This window comes from Hibiscus syriacus, unplaced genomic scaffold (genome assembly GCF_006381635.1).
Source record: "Hibiscus syriacus cultivar Baekdansim isolate YM2019G1 unplaced genomic scaffold, ASM638163v2 tig00005459_pilon, whole genome shotgun sequence".
NCBI classification, from domain to species: Eukaryota; Viridiplantae; Streptophyta; class Magnoliopsida; order Malvales; family Malvaceae; genus Hibiscus; species Hibiscus syriacus.
Genome location: NW_024062058.1, coordinates 1,007,977 through 1,030,288, shown reverse-complemented (window position 1 = coordinate 1,030,288; position 22,312 = coordinate 1,007,977). Strand labels below are relative to the sequence as shown.

Here is a 22,312-nt window from a genome sequence, read left to right as displayed (position 1 = left end):
ACATAAATGTTTGAACCAAAACCCCCACAGAGAACAAAATATGTTTAATCAATAAAATCACTTAAAGTGTTCAAAAAATACTAATTTTATTTGATTTCAAGTACCAAACACTTGATATGTGACTTTGCAACTTCAGCACATGAATGGAACAGCAAATAAAATACAAGAAACAAGTCAGCACTGTAATTGCAGAAACGTTAAACAAAAGTCAAATATCCTTTGCCCTAGCTAGGATTAATGTGATGGACTAGGCAGCGGCTCCATTTGATCAAACATGTCAGCTGGGAAATCATCGAAGAAGGCATCCGGGGTCATGGGGTTCTCAGTTTCTTCCTTTGAACCAAACCCACCGCTTGTCACCGGTTCAAGAAATGTCTGCTCCACGTTTAAATTTCCACCGTCAAGTTCATCCATAGGAGCAAACACTTGAGAAAAGTAAGGGTCCTCGAATTTAGCCAAAAGGTCCTGGCTTTCCAGTGGTAATGTGATGTACGGTTGGGGCTGCTGGATTTGATGGAAGAAGGCCTGAGCTTGAGCCTCGGCATATGGGATTTTCCTTCGAGACATAAGCTCAAGCTGAGCAATGTTTGCATCCAGTTTAATAGTCGGCTGAGAGTTGTCAAGGTAGGATGATGAGCAAGATTGTCCTTGGAGTATGATAATTCCTCCATTGATGAGCTCAACTTCGGAGCCTTGAATTCGACCCAAAAAAACAACATAACCATAACAAAAGGATTAAACTTTAACATCTAAACCACTCAAGATTCTCTGTTGTTACAGAAGAAACCATGACGAATTGACGACACTCATTAGTGTAAGTGAACAGAATTTTCCTAAGAAAGATTACAGAGTTTTCTTTGAGTCAACTAATCAAACGCATTGTATGGAATATTAATCAGCAAATGACAAAGGGATTTAGATAATCCTAGAAACCCTGGAAATTGAAGAGATTGGAGTAGGTTTACCTCCATACAGGAACATCATGAACGCCAATAATTTCCTTTTTTACTTTGAGTGACCTGGAGGAGGAAGAAGAGATTGTCCCCGAATTCTGCAAAATCCTAACCAGTTTCTTCTGCCTACTGCTCCAAAAATTATTGACGTCATTATCAGTCCTCTCAGACAAAAACGTAGCAATTTTAGCCCATTTGTTCCCAAACTATGCCTGCAATTCTATCACCACCCTTTCTTCGTCTGCTGTGAACTTACACCCACTAAAAATATTCAAACAAAGAATTGCACGCGAATTACAAATAAGTAGTGGAAAATTAAAGTAAGAGAGGGTAGTAGGGGTTTACTAACTTCTTCAAGTTAGGTCTAAGTTTGTTAACCCAACGAAGACGACAAGATTTGCCGGTTCGTTGCAGAAAGCCTTTGGATCGAATGGAGCTCCAGTCTCGGGGGCCGTATTTCCTGACATGATTGATTAGTACCTGGTCTTCTTCGGCCTTCCATGGCCCTTTCCTTATCTGACTCATCTCTACTCGCTTCCCTTCCATTGCCCTAATGAAACTGCACGAGGGAAAGGCGCCTTCTCTTCTCTGTTTGAAGGATTTTGGTCTGATGTTTTTTATCTGAAAATCTGACTCGTGTCATCTTTGTTTTTATGTTCTCCTCCTTTAGGTAATGACGGTTACTACCACTATCCTCCGCCAATCTCCCCACGTTCCCATTTTTTTCCACTCGTTCAAAAATGGCAATATTATATTAGGATAACTGAAGTCTTCAATTTGTTTTGGGAAGGCAATGTGGTGACGATGCGACGACTGTATATGTAGAAATTGATTCATCTCCGGACGAAGAATAAGTAAATTTATTTTCGAAAGATCAAGAGCTCTAACGATTCGAAGTTCTTCATCCCTTGATTCGCACCCATAACAAACTAAAATAAGGCTATAAACATATATGGAGAGGGTGTAACCTCCATCGACCGCTTGCTTCAATAAATGTAGATCGAAGTTTAAATTTGTTCCACTAAAAAAATTAAACATACCTTCTCTATATAAAACTTGAGGGTTGTTAGCATGAAGGCATCTCTGGTGAATCATCTTTTCGGGTTGAAAATACGGCATGATGCTAATAATTTTCATGAAAACATTCTAAAAAATGTAATCCTGATCGGCAGTTCTATAAAAACTCTTGCAACTCAACTGTGCGTTGACGAAATCAAGGACGAAGTTAGAAGCAACATGAAGTAGAATCTTTGTTAACATTTCTATCGGAAATTCGGCAATATTAAAAAACATTTTTTTCATTTTGCTTTGAAAGTGGTTTAGGAAACTTTGCAAAATGGGTGGGGATTTATAAGAAGCCTCGCACCCGTACCGAAGCTTTTCACATCATGGACCTCGCTTTTCCCAGGATTGAAAAGGCACGACGCTTTAAATCGAATAAAATCCCACGATTCAGATGGAACTCGCGTTCCACAGGACGCGAGGTACTAATTAATGTAAAAAAACCCCATAAAATCAATAAATTTGTACCAAATATGGAGTTATTGTTATTTTAAAAACCCTGAAGCCTAAAAAATGGATTGATAGAAATTTTCGTTGAGTAATCTGAGATGTTAAACGAAACATTTGTGAAAAATTTTGAGATTACAAGCGTAGTTTTGCAACTTATATTTCGAAACTGATGTGAACACATATGAGAAACTGCAAACATGGTACGATTTATGTAAATAACTTAAGAGGTTTTTACATTTTAATTTCAACGCACAGTAGGGGAAATGAGAAATAGATGTTGCCTTCCATAATAAATGGATACCGCCGCGCCAGAGAAACGCAAAGGAAAACGTGGTCTTCTTTCTTCGTATAATCGGTATTAAGCATAAATGAAAAAGCGCATAACGGTTTCTCAAAAGGTGTTCGCGTGGACCCAATTCTTGAATAAAGAGCTCAGAAAGCCCAAACGAAAATTTAAATGCCACCAGAAGAGGATGCCTTAGCACTGTTCTTGGTACATTCGGTACAAAATGCAAAGGAAAAAAATGCAGCACTATTTCGAGAAGTATGCAAAGGAAATTAAAATCCCACCAAAAAGAGGATGCATTTTTCAAACCGTCACTTGAAGCATGAGTGTTCGATCATTAGTTGTTTGGGTGGTCGTGTGCCATTAGGATTTTAATTGATTGGTGGCGATCTATGATGATAAGAGGATTGAAATTATGATTTTTTGAGATTTTTTAAAAAAAAAATGGGTTTAAAAAAATAATTTTAAGTATTTTTAGAAAAAAAAATACAATTTTATATGTCAAACTCGTGCAAATAATGATTGTTACTATATATACACCTAAATGTATAACGTCGTAAATATTAAATACCTATTTTTAATAATAAAAGTCTATCTAAAAATTTAAATCATTAACTTAATTTTCTCTTTCAATATTCTGATGTTGTCTTCTTTTCTTCTTTTGTTTTTTATTTAGCCGACGGTGGCACCAATCTTAATATTGGTTGCCAATAGTTGGTGATTTTTATTTTTCTTGTTCTTTTTCATATTATGTCTTTGTTTTTTTTTCTTGAGTCTTTTTCACTTTTAAAATAAAATATGTCATTGTGATACATTTTCGCTGTTCTTCTGGCACACTTTTTTCTCTGCTCTTGTGGCACGTTCCTTATGGTTTTCGACAAGTTTTCCGCATACTTATGCGGTCGTGTTGGTGTTTCTACAAATATCCCCACGGCATTTGTTTTGCTTGGCTTGTCGATAATCACGTATTGTCAGATCCCCTCTTTTGCAAATGGTCGTCTGTCTATACAATCAGAATTGTATAGCGAGCAGTCTGCCAAACTGTTTCATTCGCTCACTGTTCTTTTATTACATCGTAAAACGTCTCGCTCGACAGAGATAAGGAGTTTTATGAAGGTTACTGGATTGTTTTGATGTTTGGAATATTTAATTCTCTTCGTATCTTTGAGCTTAATTTTTCAATTTTATGTATGAGTTTTTTGTGACTACTGCTCCAATTTTCCCTTTAGATGTGTTGTAATTTTTATCCCTTCATTTTTATTAATGAAATTCAATTGCCATTATTCAAAACAAATAAAAAAAATGTTAGATATGTAAAATTAACTTAATGTATTGTTTCAACACTTATTTTTACACTAAGCCAACTTGAAAGCCTGTAATTAGACCTAGGGTGAGTTTTCTGGGTCAGTAGTCGGGCCCGGTCAAGGTTTGGATTTAAATTTTTTCTGCCGGGCGACTTGGGCCAGTTAGATAATTTAAATGTATTTTATATAATTTAATATTATATTTTTTTTAAATTAAAAAATGAGTATTATGAGTTGGTCGGGTACGGACCTGAGAAAAATTCTATAATTGGAGTTGAAGAGAAGTTTAGAGATCTTACAAAAAAAATTTTTGATTTTTTTAATCATTAATATCAAATTAATTAATTAATTAATTAAAATCGAATATTATATATCTTAATTTATAAGAATAATGTATTAATATAATTTATTATATTTTTAAATTCAAATTCAAATTTTTAATTTTATTTTAAAAATGTAATAATATTATCATTAAACTAACCAAATGTTAGTGGTCATCTTCTTCTTTAATGTAGCCAACAAAACGTAGTGTCTGGTTTTGCAGATAAAATGAAGTCAAGAATTACATTATAATAAATCGTATGATTGATTTAAGTGGTAAACAGTTTGATATCGTTTAAGTAAGTTTTCGAGTTTGAATTATTATGTATACAAAAAATATCCTATTGAGAGACTCACTCACCAAAGTTAAATATACGATGCGTTCGACCTAAATTTATCAAAACAAAATCTTAAAATCGAGAGGATAAAAAAATCCATTATAGTCAGTGTGTTGTACCATGGGCTTTTTGAGTCATCGTATTCATATTCTACTTGGATCTCCCTCTTCTCACGTATCTACTAATGATTGAAGCTTAGCAGCCATTGTTGAGCTTTGAGGATTCTATAACAATTAAATACACAAACATGTTATAATTAAAATGTGACAAAAAAAATATCCCATCATTACTGATGTTACCTTAAGCTGGCATCGGCAGGCTCCAAATTTTACTTTTATCTTCCCTTCATTACAAATTATATTATTATTATTATTTGTGAACCAAAATGCTACCAAGTTGGAGCTTAAACATTATGAATGATTGTTTGCTCGACAGATTTTGGTCTTAATTATATTCCTTTTTTAACACGTGACTTTAAATGGCTCGCATTATTAATTATTCCTTTTTTATTATATGTATCTTTTCAAATTTTAGAATTGTTACATTTAAAATATTTTATTACAGCAAATAACAATATTTATATTTATATTTTGGTTTTTATATGTTTCTTTTATACTTATTAAAATAAATCAGTTAATTTTATTAATTATTTTAAAAAATATATATATTATTTTTCTTAATCAAATATATCTTCTAAAATTACATATTAATATAATATATAACTTATAATACGGAAGTGTATTTAAAAGATCATATAATTCAATTTAACAATGATTTTAATTATTAAATAATAAAACAATGGAAATGGTTGAATGGTAATTTATAGGGTTAAGGGTACCCCAATGATTGAGGTGTCTCGTGGGAATGGAACGAGTTGACAGTTCTCAATAACAAAAGCATGACCACGTGTCATGCCCAACATCCTTCACACGTGGCGGACTGCACATGCCTCTGCATTTTTATATTATTTATAAAGTTAATCATATCTCTTCCTCCATTTAAACACTATAAGCGTGCGTTTAATTCATAGAATATAGTATTATCTTCGGTAATAGGATTATCGAAATGTAACATTATTTTATACATTATTGAGAATGTTGCATTGTTGTGTTTGGTTTGTTTAGCATGAATGTAAGATTATAGTATTTGGTTAAATGAATAAAAGATTATTAGAATGTATATTTTATCATATTGTCCTTATTATATATTTTTTTAACGAGTTGAATTCTAAATATTCAAATAAATATATCATAGAAAATAAAATTTTACTATTTTTTAAATATATTTCTTTATAAAATTTAAATTCATTAAATTTATATAATTTTTTATAAAATTTAAAAGATAAACATGTTTAATGAAAGGGTTTAATTTTATTTTAACCCCTGAACTTCATATAAAATTCTAATTGTAGACTTTTTTGTAAATCTAAAATAATTTAAGGATAAATTTACAATTTAACCTTCATATAAAATATTTTTATTCAACGACAGAAATGTTGGGGTTCTACAAAAATTGTTTTAAGAGTATTTTAGTCTAAAATAATTTAAGGATAAATTTACAATTTAACCTTCATAATAATTTAAGGATAAATTTACAATTTAACCTTCATATAAAATTGTTTTGTAGACTTCATTTATTGTTGGCTATACTTAAAATGTTGGGGTTTTACTAGGCATGTAAATGAATTGATTGGACACGAATGAGGGTATGTTTATGTTTGTTCGTTTAACTTTAACCGAACAAGCGAACATACATAAACAACTAAACGAATGAATTTTTTTGTTTGTGTTCGTTCATTAAGAAATTTAACTTGTTCATATTCGTTCGTTTAAATGATAACGAACATAAATGAACGAACGCAACAAACGAACGTAAACGAACATAAACAAACGAACATAAAATTAATTGAGTTTATATTTGAGAATATATTTTTTTCTTTTCAAATGATTTTAGGATTAATATTTTCTTTAATTGATTTGAGCACTCTTTACTTGGGTTTACAATTAATTGAGTTCAAAATACTAATGAATTTAAGGTTAATTAAGTCTTTATATTTCGAACGGGTCTGGAGAATATAAATGAACATAATATCGAACGTTCACGAATGTAAATAAATAAACAAGCCTTTTGTTCGTGTTCGTTTGTTTAATTAAACGAACATAAAATCTTATTCATGCTTATTCGTTTAATAAATAAACAAATTTCCCACTAAACGGTGGACAAACAATTCACTTAACCTTCGATGTAATTTATTTTTTGAAAAAGATTTTTCAATTACTTGTTGAGCTCAATTAAATACAAAAGAATGTGAAGGGTTTAATTTTTTTTTTAAATATTGTGAAATTGGTGATGAAGTTCTTGAATATGGTATATGTTGTGCTTAGTGATGATAACAATAACCGAAACAACGTCTAAAGGAAAATATGTATAGATAATTAGTGACTAATATGTCACTAATATGTCACATCAATATTGATTAACGGCATGTAAAGATAACGATTGTTAACGAATTAAAAATTTAATGATTATATTATAATTTTTAAAAGTTCAATAGTCAAAATGCAAACATGCTAAAAAAACAGTGACTATATATTTATACAGTATACCCTTAAAATTTTCAAATAATTAGTGGAATTTTTAACCTTAACAGGAAAATATGTATAAAACAGAAAAAACTTTTGCATTACGTGCCCAAAGAGGAAGAATCTTAATCATGATGATATAATGCTAAGAAGAACAGGTGAAAAGGATAAAAGTAGAAATTTGAATGTCTTCATCATTGCCTATATGCTGCTAACAAACATAATAATTGCCATGCCCTCACCACTGAGTTTCGAGAATTATAATGATCTTTGAACCGGCACCAACAGCCCTGGCCCAGGAGAAAATATATATAGTCGTATTAAATTTTAAGTGTTGATTAACTAGTCTAATGATATATTTAAGCATGTTTAATGATGTGACGGTGAATCCAGGAGATTGTTAAGGATTAGAGTTGGGACGAAATCACGTGGAGGGACCCCGCCGGGACGGTGCACGGTGGGGAAGTGTCGGCTGGTGGTGGAATCCACGGTGGCCAGGAAACACACGTGGAACAGCTATAGCTTGCACACGTGAGGTAAACTTAATCATATAAACGACAATCTCCCTCATTCTCGAATCATTGTGCTAAGTTCCCCTCCCCCACAACTTGAGCTCATCTCATTATCGACCACCTTATATTATATCCCATAATCATGTAATAAAGATTTCATTATTTAACGCATGTATATTTTATAAATATAATTATTCGGATCTAAAATATCTAAAAATTATACCTTAATATAATGTAACAACGACAAATTTCCGTTTACTCTCAATGTATATTTCGACGTCTTAATATTGTTTAGTCATTCAAATTCATTAGCAATCCTTTTAAATTTTGTCTGAAAAACCCAAGCACATACACATTTTAAATATCGGACGATATTTCCATTTACAGTTTAGAAACATGAGAAAAATCACACATAAAGAATATACACATATAATACGCGTCAAAAACGCCTACACATGAAATGATCGTCCATAGTAACACATGTATGCAACAGACTTGTCCTATACCGTTCAACATAGAAGATAATAAAAAACTTAAATAGGTGTCCTAAGTGGTTAACGCGGGTATGAGTGTGAAATATTAATAAGTTGAAAAAATTTAAACATATACTACCTTGTAATTAAGGGCGGACCGAGAAAGCGGGTAGGCTAGTCGTCCCCTTGAAATTTTAAATCATCATGTATTTTTTATTTTTATATGTATTTTCTTTTAAAAATTTCTTTTTTGGCATACTAAAATTTTATAAATTCGTCATTTCTTAAGATTTTAAAAGTTCGTCCCTAATATAAAATCATATGTTCATCCCTACTTGTAATTACCCCATATTATCAAAAAGAAGTTTTACACTTTCATACACCAATAGAATCAAAATTTGATATCAATTACAGTTTCATTATAGTAAAAGTTATATTGACATTAATTTATAAGTCAATTAATTACTTTCAAGTTTCATCTGGTAGGAGTATTATTTTTCAACAAATTATAAATGATTTGGTTAAAAATATTTTATTTATTTTAATAATAAATTATAAATGATTTGTTTAAATATATTTTATTTATTTTAGAATCTAATATTCACTAAAATCTACAATCCACGTTATTAATTTCAAATCTAAATTTACACATATTCTTTTATATATCGGGACTAACTGATGTATCTAAATCTCTATTTATCAGTAGAAGTTGATTTAAGTGGTATATAATTTGATATTGTTTAAACGTCTTTTGAGTTTTTTTGTATACAAAAATTTATTTTTAAGAGATTAAATCATCAAAATTAAATGTACATGTTAGTAGATTCAGATTAATTAAGACAAAACATTTAAATTGTTGGAAAAAATCTCTGATTTGCTGAGCTCGGGAGAGCTGGGAATGAGAATGGCGCGTGAAGTATCGAAAGCTGAGTTGGAGAAACATAAAATCCCGGAAAGAGAGAGGTATCCAATGACTGTAGTGGACAAGTGGGTGTCTGGTCTGGTCGTGTAGAGGCAAAAGTGACACGCACGAGAGCCATCTTGGGACCACGTATCGCCACGTGGCTAGATACCCACATGGCCATGCACGTGAACTCATGTGTGCCTCCCACGTGACTCAAAACCCACCCCCAATCTTATCCTTCTTTTCAATCCCTTTCGGCATTCTCTAACCCCAAACTCACTCAAAGTTTACCCTATGCCAAGCCAGCGCTAAAAAAAAAATTAAACGAAGCTTCCACATTATCAAATAACAAGCTTTCATGGCAAAGTTTAAGATTTTGTTAAAGTAGTTATAAGCTAATATTAATTCAAAATATTTTTTAATTATTGATAATTTATATACATCTCACAAATGTAACTGATTAGTGGAAGTTGGAGGGATCCTCTTTCGATGAGAATCAAGGCTTGCAAGGGATTCAAAAAGAAGCCAACCCTGCATGTGATGGCACACATGTTTCAGATTTTTTACAAGATTCGTTAGGTGCTGGACTTTGGGACTAACATCACATTACACACTGAAAATCAATCTTCAACTTGATAATACTACTTTTAAAAAAATACTAAACATTTCTGCAGATTGAAACATAAGTTCTGCATAGTGTTTCTCATAGTTTTGGTTTTTTCGGGTGATACGATCAATGGTAACAGTTTATACAAACCTCAAGAAATTAGCCCTAAACGGGGTACTTGATTGCATTCAAAGGTTGAGGACATTGCCTCGCAAATGATTACCTTAATGATCTGGTTATTTATTTATTTAACGCGTGTGGCTCCAGCGTGTGGGGGTTTGTAGAAGCTTTACCTGTCCAATTAGTCAACGGTCGACGAGCGAAAAAGCCGCTTTTTAAAGGACGCCTGAATAGTAATAATGAACAGAGAAGAAAAAATAGAAAAACCCTCCGGACAAAAACTTAACCGCGGTTAAAAGGACTTAACATTAATAAAAATATCTCTGTTACAGCTTACAGGTACTTTTTTACCCTTTTGTAACGGTTAAATCTGAACCATGGTAACCAAGGTTGAGTTCAGTCATGCAAGTGGAAGGAAGAGAAAAGCCATATATAATGATGATTGAGCCAATACGGTCACTGACACAAGTCATGATTGAATCTATACCCATCTGTCTCTTTCCCTGGCTCTGTTATATCTCTACATAAAGTCCCATCCTTACAGTGTTCTGCTGCCCCAAAACCAAAAGGCTGTTGTTAAAGACCACCTCTAGCTGCTAAAGCTCAAGTCATTTTCTACCCTTCTTTTCTTACGTTTTGCGTTTTCTCATAATCCAAACACAGAAGCAAAAGAAGGGGGGGGGGGAGGAGGTTAAAAAGGTTAGAACTTTGATTGGTTTTACTCAGGAAAGTTGAGTTTTTTGTTTTTATTTTTTTGTTGCTTTTGAAAGAAGGAGAGATATGGGTGATAAAGATGACGGTTTGGGGTTGAGCTTGAGCTTGGGATGTGCTCAAAATCAGCCTTCTTTGAAGTTAAATCTCATGCCTTTAGATTCACCACGCATGCAAAATCTTCAGCCCAGGAACACTTGGAATGAGCTGTTTCCGTCTTATGGTATCTCCTTGTACCTTTACACCTTCGTGTTTGTAAAACGGTCGACTTTGAAGGAAACACTATTTGAAACAGTTTGCTACTGTTTATGACATGGTTTTATGACCAAAGTTTTTACATTTTCCCCAGCTTTTAGAAACATTAAATCATAAATCTCGTATTCAGATCTGACGTTTGTAATGCCTTACCATCTTTACGTTGCACGTCCTTTGCATATTCACAAGTAAACTTTGAACTTCAATACTAGACAGCGTTTTGTGGTTGATGAAATGAATATTATTATGACTCATGAATATGCATGCAGATCGACACTTGTATACGAGGTCATTTCTTCGAGGAATTGATGTAAACCGGGCTGTCAGAACTGTCGATTGCGAGGAGGAGGGCGTCGTGTCGTCGCCGAACAGCACCATTTCTAGCATAAGTGGAAAGAGGAACGAAAGAGATGACGTGGGTGATGAAACCGAGGCCGAGAGACCATCTTGCTCCCAGGCTAGCGATGATGAAAATGGTGCCGCCGGGGATGCTTCCAGAAAGAAACTCAGGCTTTGCAAGGAACAGTCCTTGTTGCTCGAAGAGACCTTCAAGGAACACAGCACCCTTAATCCGGTCAGTGGCTTCTTTTCAATAGAATTTCTTTTTAGGGGTTGTTTCGTACTTTGGTCTTGATGGGGAAAATGTTGATCTTGTGTAGAAACAAAAGTTGGCACTGGCAAAAGAATTGAATCTCAGGCCTAGGCAAGTGGAGGTTTGGTTCCAGAACAGAAGGGCCAGGTGAGTCGTCAAGGGTATTTTGGGGATATTGTGAAAGTGCAGTTAACCATTTTTGAATCCTTGATAGACCCCTCTATTAATGGCTTTGATTAGGAGGTGTCCTTTTCGGCTCAAGAAAAACTTTTTAAGGGATTCTGCTGTTGCTTTAAGTGTTATACGTTTAACTCATCTCTTAGATTTAATGGCTAAGTGATTAATGAGCAACTTAAAGGCTAAAGCTATCTACAAAAGTAAATCTTTAGATTCAGTAGGCTCTGAGTTTGGTCATTAAATGTAAATAACAGAGATCCCTGCAATTCTAGAGAACTGGTTTAAGCAAAGAAAATGGCAAAAATATTTGCTGGGTTATTGTTATCTGGTGTTACTTTTTGTGGTTGTTTTGGTATGTAAATAGATGTCTATAGGGAGAGCTAGGGGACCCCCATGAAACAAAATCTGGAATAAAATCTCTCAAATGCATGGAATTCAATTGGTGCAGGACAAAGTTGAAGCAGACGGAAGTTGACTGTGACGATCTCAAGAGATGTTGCGAGAATCTGACCGAGGACAATAGGAGATTGCAGAAGGAAGTGCAAGATCTTAGAGCATTAAAATTATCCCCACAGCTCTACATGCACATGAACCCTCCCACTACCCTCACTATGTGCCCGTCTTGTGAGCGCGTGGCAGTTTCTTCTTGGTCGCCGATGTCATCCTCTACCGTAGCGGCCTCCTCCACCCCAGCCCCCTCTTCGGCCGTTCCGAACCAACAACAGCCGTTGCCTGTTAGTCCTTGGGCAGCAATGCAGATTAGGGTACCCTTTAATCCTGCCTCTGCATCTAGATCATAGTCACATCTATGAACAATGCTGGTGGGTACTGATTAGGGTACCATTTTTATTAAAGTCCTGTTTCTTTTTGGACTATGAAAAGGGGATGCAAAGGGTGGAGTAGTGATAGATGCTTATGTTTATCGGTAAGCAGGGGAAGAAGATAAGGAAGTAGGAGATAAGAATCTGAATCTCTTTCGGTTAATATTATTGTGATGTGTTTTCTTGAAAGACAGGTGAGAAGCAGAAATGGAAGGATGGGGTTAACATCAACAGATTCTAATGAAGGAATAATAAAGATATGGAAGGATAAGATTTTGTTTTATTAACCCTTTTATGAACTTATTGGTAAGCTTTTTCCATGTGAATTGTTGTCCAATGAAACTTTGGTCAGATTCTCATTTCCAGCTGCTTTCTATGGTTCTGTCAACTCTTTTTGGCAACAACAAAGACCGCAAGGGTTTTGGTTTAGTTAAACCTCAAAGGACTCAAATCAAATCCAACTAATTTCCAAAATGATTTTTTAATCCTGTCGTATAATGCATTCAACAGTTTTCTGGGAAAATGATGCTATCGGCATCAATCATCATTGAACTTTAAATAGAAATGAAATGATGGTATCTACCACTAAATGAGTACTGTGCATCACTGCCTTTTGATTTTGGTCTTGTTTCATGCAAACAAGTTTTGACATTCGAAAGAGAGAGTTTAAGAGTACCCAGCAAACGAAATGATTCACACGGCCAGAAAATATAATATCAGAAGTACTCCTTTAAGCCCCAAAATTGAACACTTCGGGCTCTTCTGTGAGATGTTACCCTGAAAAGGTAAGATCCCATTTGAGCCCACAAGTATAAACAGAATAACACTTTGACAGCAGAAGTTTCCAATAGGCTCAAACACAGCAACATAAGGATTTCAAGTCCCTCAGGAAGCTGTTTTTCTTGCAAGTTCATTACAATCAATGAGTAACAAGATCTATATACTTGTTAATTTATTATAAATTATAGTCTCTCTAATCATTCTTCAATTTGATCAGGCTTTAAAACTGGAGTGACAATTGCAGGCATGGAACAAAATTTGTTTCTCAGACGTGCAGTCATGAGGAGAAAATGCCAAGGGAAGAAGTGCCAATTGGAGTCAAACTGTATTCACAGTGTCTGCAAGAGAACGAAGTATGCATCCAAAACCAACTTTTTCTGTCAGCTTCTCATGAATCTTAAGGCATCTATCACAGGTTGCGGGATCTCCGGTTGACAAGCCTCTATATACGTACCTTGAAGAACATAACAATCATCGTCGTTATCGATTCACGAATGTGCAAACTAAAGAGGAGGTGCCTGTAAGGAAAGCAAATATTTTCCCAGAGCTAGAACAATTCATCAGACAATATTCAACTATAGGAAGAATCTAGTACTATATCTGTTGAATCAATCAGAAAGCAAGTCTGTCATTTGCATCATCCTTTACAAACTAACATGGTTTACGATCAAACTGTTAATCAGTATACATAGTAAAAGAGGAAAATCACATGACAACATAATCCAATGGAGGATTAATTCAACGTATAAAAGTGATCTGCAAAAGAGAGACTCACTTCATAAGAATATCGTAGTACTTGGGATCTAAAGAAAGGAGCATTCCTTCAACATCTTTTACAGCCATTAACGCTTTATGCACAACTGTCCAATTCGCAGACTGCAAATGCCAAAATCCAAAACCAAAAGTTTAACTACTCCTATAATTAAATAAAAGAAATTGAAAAAAAATGTTTTCCTTTTTGGTACCGAACCTTGCAGCGCTCGTCTTGGGGAGGAGAGTCCTCGAGTGCAGTTTGAAGAGCTTCAGCGGGTTTAAACCTGAGATAGGATCAAATCAATCCTACACAATTGGGGTTATATCTATTCATTTTCCAAATTTTAAACGGGACACTTGATTTCGGATTAGAAATTCTTACTGTTTAATTAGGTTCTCGATCTTCCCAGATTTATTCTCGATTTTCGTTAGTATGTTCTCTGCGCTTCCAGGTTCCACAGGCTTCTCTGCTTCAGCCATAATCGCTAATTCACTTACTCCTCTGATCAATAAATCTCACCAAACAAAAAAAAAATCCCGGGAAAGTCCTTTTCCATCTATACGGCGACGTTTAAGGTCTTTTTGACCAAGAAAAGCAACGGTTTTGATTTTTTCCACCCATTGTGGAGCGAAAATGGAGAGGTCAGTTTGATCGTTTACTACAACGGACAAGGGCAATTATTACAAGGGTAAACCACATATATCATCACTCAACTCTCTTTCCACTCCTATTTTGGTCACCTAAATTTAAAACATTTTAATTTAATAATAGAACTTTATAAAAATAGCTTGTTTAGTCCTTAATAAAATCATAAATATAAATTGAATTAAAAATATTTTTTTAGAAAATTACTTTGAACTAAAATGAAATTAAAAGTTGAATATTTAATAGCTTGATTAAAATATTCGATTCAAAGAAGATGAATAGCTCAAATAAAACGAACAACCAAACATGAAAAAATAAAAAAAGATTTTTTTTTTAAAATAATAACACAAAAAATAGATGTTAAATATTTTAATAAATGATATTTATGTGAGTTTCAAATTCTAAAGTAGTATGTATATTTTTTGGGTAACCAAATTTACTAGCTTATTATACACATGTTCTGAGGGGACCGAATTAGAAATTTTTATATTTGAGTGACTAAAATAGGTGCAAGAAAAACGATAAATGATAAACCATATAGTTTACCCTTATTACAATAATCATACTTTTGAAATCTGCTCCCTCTCTCTAACTTTACTCTCTTTGTAAACCAAACTATTTTCCTTGGTTTCAAAGTCTTCCTTTCTTCAATCAATCAATATTGTTTTTATTTTTCATTTTTTTAATCATTCAATTTCCCCCATTTTTAACTCCAAAATGGGAAACGAAACCCTAACGACGACAAAGAAAGCAGAAGTAAAGAAGGTGAGGAACATCTGTTCTTCATCAATGGCAGATTCGCATCCTCGCTTTACAACTAGACCCTCCACAAAAATGGCTAACAGCAGCATGTGCAGGAACAATTACAGCAATAACTACGTACGTTTTGCTGGTAAGATGTTGTTTTTCGCTTTCTTTCTCATTGCAATCCCATCGTTCCCTTCCCAAGCTCCAGATTTCGTGAACCAAACAATATTCAACAAGTTTTGGGAGCTTCTTCACCTTATGTTCATCGGCATTGCTGTTTCTTATGGTCTGTTTTGTCGTAGAAGTGTTGATAATGGTAATCTTGATGATACCCAGTCGTATGTTTCTGGGATGTTCCATGTTTCATCTGTTTTTGAAGACGGTTTTAGTAATTCGATGTACTATAGTGGACAGTGTAATGCTGGGGATTTTAATGTTAAAAACGGTGGCTTTGAAAACTCTTACGAGGAAAATGTTGTTCAAGCTTGGAGTTCTAAGTATTTTCAAGGGGAACCCACGGTTGTGTTGGCTCAACCAAATTGTGGTCTTGAAAAGTATGGTGAGTCAAGTTCTTCTGTAGATTATAAACCTTTGGGGTTGCCTGTTAGGAGTTTAAGATCCAGGGTTGCAAGGCGGGCTAATCCTGAATTTGGGAATGGATCAAGCAAACCTTCTGGTTCACATATGAAGGATTCGTCACAAGGTTCTAATGAGTGTAGAGATAGGGGATTTAGTGGTTTTGCTTCTGAAAATTTGAATGGGAAGTTAAATGAGTGTGATGTTTTACATTTCCCGATTACTCGGACGCCGAGATCTGGAAGGAGGGGTGAGAGAGTTCATAGTAATGTCACGTATCAAGGATCCTACAATTGCTCAAGTGAATCTTCTGGTTCTCAAATGAATGATTCGTCAGCTAGTTCCAATAAGAGTAGAGGTAAGGGATTATATGATTTGGGCTCGGAAAATTTGGAGATATCTAATGAGGCTGATGTTTTAGGTTCCTCAAATTCTCAGCGTTTGAGATCTGGAAGAACGAGAGTGAGAGTTCACAGTAATGTCACATATGAAGGATATAGCCATGGATCAAGTGAATCTTCAGGTTCACAAATGAAGGATTCGTCGGATAGTTCTAATAAGAGTGGAGGTAGAGGATTTGGTAATTTGGGTTCTGAAAATTTGGAGAAGTTTAATGAGAGTGATGTTTTAGGTTCCTCAATCCCTCAGCGCTCAAGATATGTAAGAATGAAAGAGAGAGTTCATCGTAATGTCACATATGAAGGATTTGACAATGGATCAAGTGAATCTTCTGGTTCTAATAAGAGTAGAGGTAGGGCATTTGGTGATTTAGGTTCTGAAAATTTGGAGAAATTTGATGAGAGTGATGTTTTAGGTTCCCTGGTTCCTCCGTGTTCAAGATCAGGGAGAATGAGAGAGGGAGTTCATAGTAATGTCACCTATGAAGGATATGACAATGGATCAAGTGAATCGTTTGGTTCACAAATGAAGGATTGGCCTGATAGTTCTAATAAGAATATAGGTAGAGAATTTGGGGATTTCGGTTCTGAAAATTCAAAGGGGGAGTCTAATAAGAGTGATATATTAGGTTCCCCGATTCCTTGGCGTTCGAGATCTGGAAGAATGAGAGAGAGAATTCATTGTAATGTCACTCGCCCTTCTCATTTCAGGCCTCTATCAGTTGATGAAACACAATTTGAATCTCTCAAATCACGGTCTCTACGATCCACAGTTTCGTTCTCTTCCCAAGTTAGTTCACAGTCGCAGTCACCAAGTAACCTGTCTCCCTCACATTCCAGTTCTTCAGAATCACCAAAGTCCAAAATGAGTGAATTGGTGAAGGAAAGGAGTCCCCATCAGTCTCTTCCGCCTACTTCACCATCGGTACTGAAACCAATGAGTAATAAAGCTTCAGTGAATGCATCATATTCTCGGCAGTATGGTGATGGCTCGATGTTGGGGACCCCTGCAAAGAAATGCTTCAAGGATGAATTGAAGGAATTATGTAACAGAAAAAAGGACGAGTCATTAGGTAGTAGAGAGCAGATTTCTGGTTCCTTAAACTTTGATGCAAAGCCTGCAGCACCCTCTAAAGCATCCTCGAGAGGAAAGTCAGTTCGGACCTTTAGGACTTCCAGAGCTAGTGTCTATACCACTTGTGCAAAGGATGTGGAGGAAAGGCAAGAAGATTATACAAAGGGAAAGTCGAGAATGGGTTCCGATGAAAACAAAGAGGCTTACACAGGTGAAAGTGAGCCAAAAATTGAAGGCCGTAATAATTTCACCATTGGGTTAAACAGGCAGAACCTTGGAGGTGAATCTCATATGCCTAAGCTTATATCCACTGAAAACCAAAAAAAAGAAATACATCTTCCAGAGAATCCCGCTGCAGAGCCAGGAGAAGACTCGGAGAGAGAGAGTGACGATTTTCAAGTAAACTCAGATGAAGAAACCATGTCCGGGATTTTCAGTATAGCGGGATCTGAGGTCGATAGGAAGGCCGGTGAGTTCATAGCCAAGTTCAGAGAGCAGATTAGGCTTCAGAGAGCAACATCAGTGGATACACCAAGAGGGCTCAACATCACTGGTAACTATTTCAGGTGAAAGTAGCTGTAAATTTCTGAGAAGAGGGTAATCGCTATACTGAAATTGAGGATTCTTTATTTTCTTATCTACTTGAATTCAGGTTTCTGCAGAACCTTGTTCAATGGTTATAGAACATGCTTTGGATAGTTCATTTAAAAGCTGGATTTAGCTTTTTACTTTTTCAGCCTTTTGAATTTCCTTTGATTTGATGGATTGGTTTGAGGCAGATATATAGCCCTAAACATGTATCGATCAACATGCTTTGGGTTGGAAAGTTAAACTTTCCAGTATTTGCTTGGAATTGGAAGGGATGGATGTGTGGCAAACTCGGCGATGCTTGCCACCTGTGTCTGTATTTCTTTGGATGAACAGTTTGCATTTGAAAAAAACTGTCATTTATTGTCATCCTAACTAGGCAAAGTAGTTCTTTATTGTCAAGATGTTATTTGGAAAAAAGTTTGCCTTGAAATGATCAACAAATTAATCCCGAACCATTACGAAAACGACACCTCGTGGAGAGGCAGTCTAGTTTATAAGAAATTAAGAATTAACTGCGGATTAAGACCATGTAGATACATATTCTCTATTTATTAGACTGCAAAGATGCCAACAATGTCTAATATAATTCTCTATCGACTAGCACAAATAGATTTATATGCAGGCACTGGCATAAAAGAAAGATAAACTACAAGCCCTACCAAGGATCACAGGTGCCTAATGCGTATCTTCTGCAGGTGCCATATGATAAATGATTGTCTCGTCTGAACTTGGATTTGCATGATACTGTCCGTAAAATGCATAAATAGCAACAGATATTAAGCTGAGGATGACGAATCTAATCCATGCTTCATAGTGCAACTGTGCCAAGAAGAAAAAATAAAGGCTAATTAACACTGGCCAACTTTGATCCATAATTTCTTCGAATTTCAACTCCTTTATCGATTGGTTACATGAATTCAATGCACTAATTCCAAAGGAGTGTAGTCAGGGCATACCTGTGCAAACAGGAAGATGTTGAAAAAGATGCAAACAGAGGGCACAATAGGAACCCATGGACAGGAAAACCCCGGAGCTTCTGAATAATCCTGAGACAAGTACATTAATGGGTTCAAAAAATCTTATTAAGAGGTTTACGATATTCAGCTGACCATTTTAAACACGCAGAAAGTAAAAGTGTGCACTGTGAAAAGCCAAAACTGCAACCAATCTAAACTTGGAACCCATTAACACAAATATATACCAATAAAAGGCTCCATTCTTACTGGCATTGGAAAGCAAAAGTATAAAAACAAAAATATGCATAGAGATAAGTTCATTCACCTGACGGCAATAAAGAGCAGCACAAGCCAATATGGCTATCACCAATGCAACAATCATATAAATAAAGGAAGCACCGACACGATAAAGAACTCCAGTAGCAAAACCACAGCATGCCAGTATGGCAATCCATATGACACCTTCACACCAGGTTGCCATGCATTTTGAAGAATCTTGATTTTCTGTCCTCTTCTTCCAGCGAAGAGTCACAACACATGCAGCAACAACAGAATAGCCAGTCTGAAACAAATCAAAGCATAAAATGAGGTGCAAGTACTTCACAATTTCTCCTTCAAAAAATCAACTTAGTTTATGCAAAAGTACTTCCCTTTGACCCCACAACCATCCAACACAAGCACTTCAATACATTACTTCATGTTGACAAAAACCAACCAATGCACTTTTTAGTTAAAAATTTAGTAGAAAAGAGATAAGTTCTGCAGATACACATCCAGTTCCATCCAAAGCTGAAACATACTACTCCAATAACCTACACATGATACTATGAAATATAGCATATGCTGAAGCAGGTTACACCTAAATTTCTGAGCAATGTAGGTTCAGTATCAATCCTTTTCAAAGTAAAAGGCACGTTAATTTAAGAACATAAATGACCATATACAATTAAGCAAGTACTGGACAAAAACTACTCAAAAAAGAAAAAGAAATGGGCATACCAGTGAGCCAACTGAAAGAATGTGTGATAGGATATGCACATTAAATAGCCCTCCCAAAACAGCAGCAATAATACCAACCCAGACTTGAGAATGAACAGGTGTGTGACGTTTCGGATGCACTTTAGCAAATATTGAAGGCAGTAAACCATCCCTTCCAAGCCCAAGATATAATCGAGACTGCTCAGAGAAACACTATATCAAGCATTTCATCATGTGCACTTAGGAACATGCTACTCAAGAATGATATCATCACATAACAAAAACATAGAAATTCCAAATTAGTTCACCTGAACATATAGACCAACTAGAAGGGTTGTCGTAAGCCCAGCAACAGCTCCAATGCTGATTAAAATAGAAACATATTTCAAACCCTTGGATGTAAAAGCTTCAGCTAAAGGAGCATCTTCTCCCAGCATGTTGTATGGTACCATCCCAGTGATCACCAAGCAAACAGCAATGTATAAAATAATACATACAAGCAGACTTCCCAATATTCCTATCGGTAAATCCCGCTGAAATATCAAAACCAAAACAGGGAAAATATAAAGACTGAAACTACAAATTTCATGCAGACACTATATAGGAATTCGATACAAGATAAACATTATCAACATAAATTACAAAACAATGAAGCATAAGACTTTGTGTTGCTCTCGAAGTAAGAATACCTGAGGTCTCTTTGATTCTTCAGCAGAATTAGCAACCGCATCAAATCCGACGTATGCAAAGAATACCACAGTAGCACCCGTCAATATTTCTTTAAAACCATTGGGAGCAAAAGGAGACCAATTATCTACATCAACTTTGAAAGATCCGACAATGATGACAAAAATAACAATGACAACCTGCAACATGGTTAACACGGAAAACAGTTACCGGCATATTACTAAATTTCGGCCGCAACCCAGTGCAACGGCCTCATTGTAACATTTTTTAAGGTGAACGAGACATCGCAACCATATCCTCAACATAAAATCATAGTTATATTTAGGAAATAAATCAAGTCGTAACTTCTGCAACCTTAATACCGTTACCACTTACCCCCAGTTCACCTTTTCTTTTTCGTCTTTGTTCCTTTCATTATTTATAATATTCCGAAAAGTTCTCTATTATGTTTTTAGTTGATACACACAAAGGGCAAACGTTGATCTTTAAATATTCACAAATCTCATTGGCTTTAGTATCCGAGCACCATTTTTGTCTCTTTTATTAAAAAACTTTCAGAAAGGAAAAACAGATATCATCAGTCGTAAAGAAAGAGAGTACCTTGGTTGTAGTCATGAAAGAATTAACAGCAGAAGACTCCTTAACACCCTGACAGAGAATTATAGTCAAAAGGGCAAGAAGAATCGGAGCCAGAATATTGATAGACAATGTTCCTCCAAATAATTCCTGACCACCATGACCAACCCAGGGAGGTATCTTTCCTTTCAAAGCAGGGATGAGCTCGAAGATGGTAGCCACGTAGCTCGCTAAGCTCCGCGCAATACTAGCAGCCCCAATATGATAATCCAACATCAATTGCATAAACACAAGAAAAGCAGTAATTTCATTGAAGGCCGTATACGCGTACAAGTACGCGCCTCCGACCACGGCGGGGAACCGTGACGCTAACTCAGCATAGCACAGCGCGTTCAACACACAAGATGCTCCCGCGAGTATGAAACTAATAGTCACTCCTGCGACAGATTTGAAATCACCCCATAAGTCAAATTGGGAAATGAAATCCGCGATCCGGTAAAATAAAAGGGAGAGAATTCAGAATCGGTACAGACCAGGACCGGCATCGCGAGCCACGGTTCCGGTAACAACGAATATACCAGCACCGATAGATGCGCCGACGCCGAGTAGGAGGAGATCGAAGACGCTGAGTCTGCGGATAAGGCCATCGCCAGAAGCATCGGCGGAGGGTTTGAGGGTTTTGGCTCTAAGCGCTGATGAGCAAAACTGAGAGAAACAAGAAGTAGAAGATGAGGAGGGAGTGGCGTCTTTATGTGAAGTATCCATAGGTAAGATTCTGTGCCCGCTTTGGTCTTTGATCTTATTTATAATCCGAAAATTCATTGATTAGGTAGAGATAAAACAGCTCGAAATTAGCCATTCATTTTTGCTCTTATATATCTCCATTTTCAACACCAATCAGATATTCTCTCTCCTTCCAAACTACCGTGGGAAAATGAATGAATGAACTGCACAAATGGTCACTAATTTTTTAGTAAATTTTTATTTTCTTCATTGAAGTTTCAAAAATAATACATTGATCACTAACATTATTGATTTGTAACAAATCGGTCATTCATCGGTAACAGCAGTTAATGTGTGT

The 22,312-nt window shown here is 35.5% G+C and overlaps 4 protein-coding genes and 1 pseudogene across 5 annotated transcripts; 2 read left to right on the top strand and 3 right to left on the bottom strand.

Moving 5' to 3' along the window:
* Window positions 1-224: 224 nt before the first annotated feature.
* On the bottom strand, window positions 225-1,673 carry LOC120199439 (annotated as a pseudogene).
* An 8,863-nt stretch (window positions 1,674-10,536) lies between these two features.
* Window positions 10,537-12,585, top strand: LOC120199570 (homeobox-leucine zipper protein HAT3-like). The gene is made up of 4 exons (XM_039200614.1): window positions 10,537-10,846; window positions 11,148-11,452; window positions 11,538-11,617; window positions 12,096-12,585. The coding sequence occupies exons 1-4, from the start codon at window positions 10,693-10,695 to the stop codon at window positions 12,445-12,447; spliced, it is 891 nt and encodes a 296-aa protein (XP_039056545.1). The 5' UTR covers window positions 10,537-10,692; the 3' UTR covers window positions 12,448-12,585.
* An 884-nt stretch (window positions 12,586-13,469) lies between these two features.
* Window positions 13,470-14,623, bottom strand: LOC120199408 (actin-related protein 2/3 complex subunit 5A-like). The gene is made up of 4 exons (XM_039200500.1): window positions 14,384-14,623; window positions 14,219-14,285; window positions 14,024-14,124; window positions 13,470-13,702 (listed from the first exon to the last, which is right to left on the bottom strand). Exons 1-4 carry the CDS (start codon window positions 14,479-14,481, stop codon window positions 13,567-13,569), a joined length of 402 nt encoding a protein of 133 aa, XP_039056431.1. The 5' UTR covers window positions 14,482-14,623; the 3' UTR covers window positions 13,470-13,566.
* A 578-nt stretch (window positions 14,624-15,201) lies between these two features.
* Window positions 15,202-18,085, top strand: LOC120199566. 2 transcript variants are annotated; one of them, XM_039200606.1, is made up of 3 exons: window positions 15,202-16,538; window positions 16,722-16,784; window positions 16,998-18,085. In XM_039200606.1, exons 1-3 carry the CDS (start codon window positions 15,365-15,367, stop codon window positions 18,011-18,013), a joined length of 2,253 nt encoding a protein of 750 aa, XP_039056537.1. In that variant the 5' UTR covers window positions 15,202-15,364; the 3' UTR covers window positions 18,014-18,085. The 2 variants fall into 2 exon arrangements, with proteins under 2 accessions (XP_039056537.1, XP_039056536.1); XM_039200605.1 differs by lacking the exon at window positions 16,722-16,784 and having other exon boundaries at window positions 15,203-16,601; window positions 16,998-18,082.
* Window positions 18,086-18,566: 481 nt separating this feature from the next.
* LOC120199565 (cationic amino acid transporter 9, chloroplastic-like) lies at window positions 18,567-22,059 on the bottom strand. The gene is made up of 8 exons (XM_039200604.1): window positions 21,765-22,059; window positions 21,256-21,668; window positions 20,658-20,834; window positions 20,277-20,501; window positions 19,990-20,166; window positions 19,316-19,552; window positions 18,991-19,080; window positions 18,567-18,853 (listed from the first exon to the last, which is right to left on the bottom strand). Exons 1-8 carry the CDS (start codon window positions 22,051-22,053, stop codon window positions 18,710-18,712), a joined length of 1,752 nt encoding a protein of 583 aa, XP_039056535.1. The 5' UTR covers window positions 22,054-22,059; the 3' UTR covers window positions 18,567-18,709.
* Window positions 22,060-22,312: the final 253 nt, after the last annotated feature.

Excerpts from the sequence above, each read along its gene's own strand:
- LOC120199565 (XM_039200604.1), bottom strand. The coding sequence starts at position 22,053 with ATGAATTTTCGGATTATAAATAAGATCAAAGACCAAAGCGGGCACAGA. Across the intron at positions 20,835-21,255 it reads CTTTCATGACTACAACCAAG|GTTGTCATTGTTATTTTTGT; the intron begins GTACTCTCTTTC and ends ACCATGTTGCAG. Across the intron at positions 19,553-19,989 it reads TTCTTTCAGTTGGCTCACTG|ACTGGCTATTCTGTTGTTGC; the intron begins GTATGCCCATTT and ends GATTTGTTTCAG.
- LOC120199566 (XM_039200606.1), top strand. The coding sequence starts at position 15,365 with ATGGGAAACGAAACCCTAACGACGACAAAGAAAGCAGAAGTAAAGAAG. Across the intron at positions 16,539-16,721 it reads TAGTTCTAATAAGAGTGGAG|GTAGGGCATTTGGTGATTTA; the intron begins GTAGAGGATTTG and ends ATAAGAGTAGAG. Across the intron at positions 16,785-16,997 it reads TGATGAGAGTGATGTTTTAG|GTTCCCCGATTCCTTGGCGT; the intron begins GTTCCCTGGTTC and ends GTGATATATTAG.
- LOC120199408 (XM_039200500.1), bottom strand. The coding sequence starts at position 14,481 with ATGGCTGAAGCAGAGAAGCCTGTGGAACCTGGAAGCGCAGAGAACATA. Across the intron at positions 14,286-14,383 it reads ATCGAGAACCTAATTAAACA|GTTTAAACCCGCTGAAGCTC; the intron begins GTAAGAATTTCT and ends ATCCTATCTCAG. Across the intron at positions 13,703-14,023 it reads TACTACGATATTCTTATGAA|GTACGTATATAGAGGCTTGT; the intron begins GTGAGTCTCTCT and ends ATGTTCTTCAAG.
- LOC120199570 (XM_039200614.1), top strand. The coding sequence starts at position 10,693 with ATGGGTGATAAAGATGACGGTTTGGGGTTGAGCTTGAGCTTGGGATGT. Across the intron at positions 10,847-11,147 it reads TGAGCTGTTTCCGTCTTATG|ATCGACACTTGTATACGAGG; the intron begins GTATCTCCTTGT and ends ATATGCATGCAG. Across the intron at positions 11,618-12,095 it reads TTCCAGAACAGAAGGGCCAG|GACAAAGTTGAAGCAGACGG; the intron begins GTGAGTCGTCAA and ends CAATTGGTGCAG.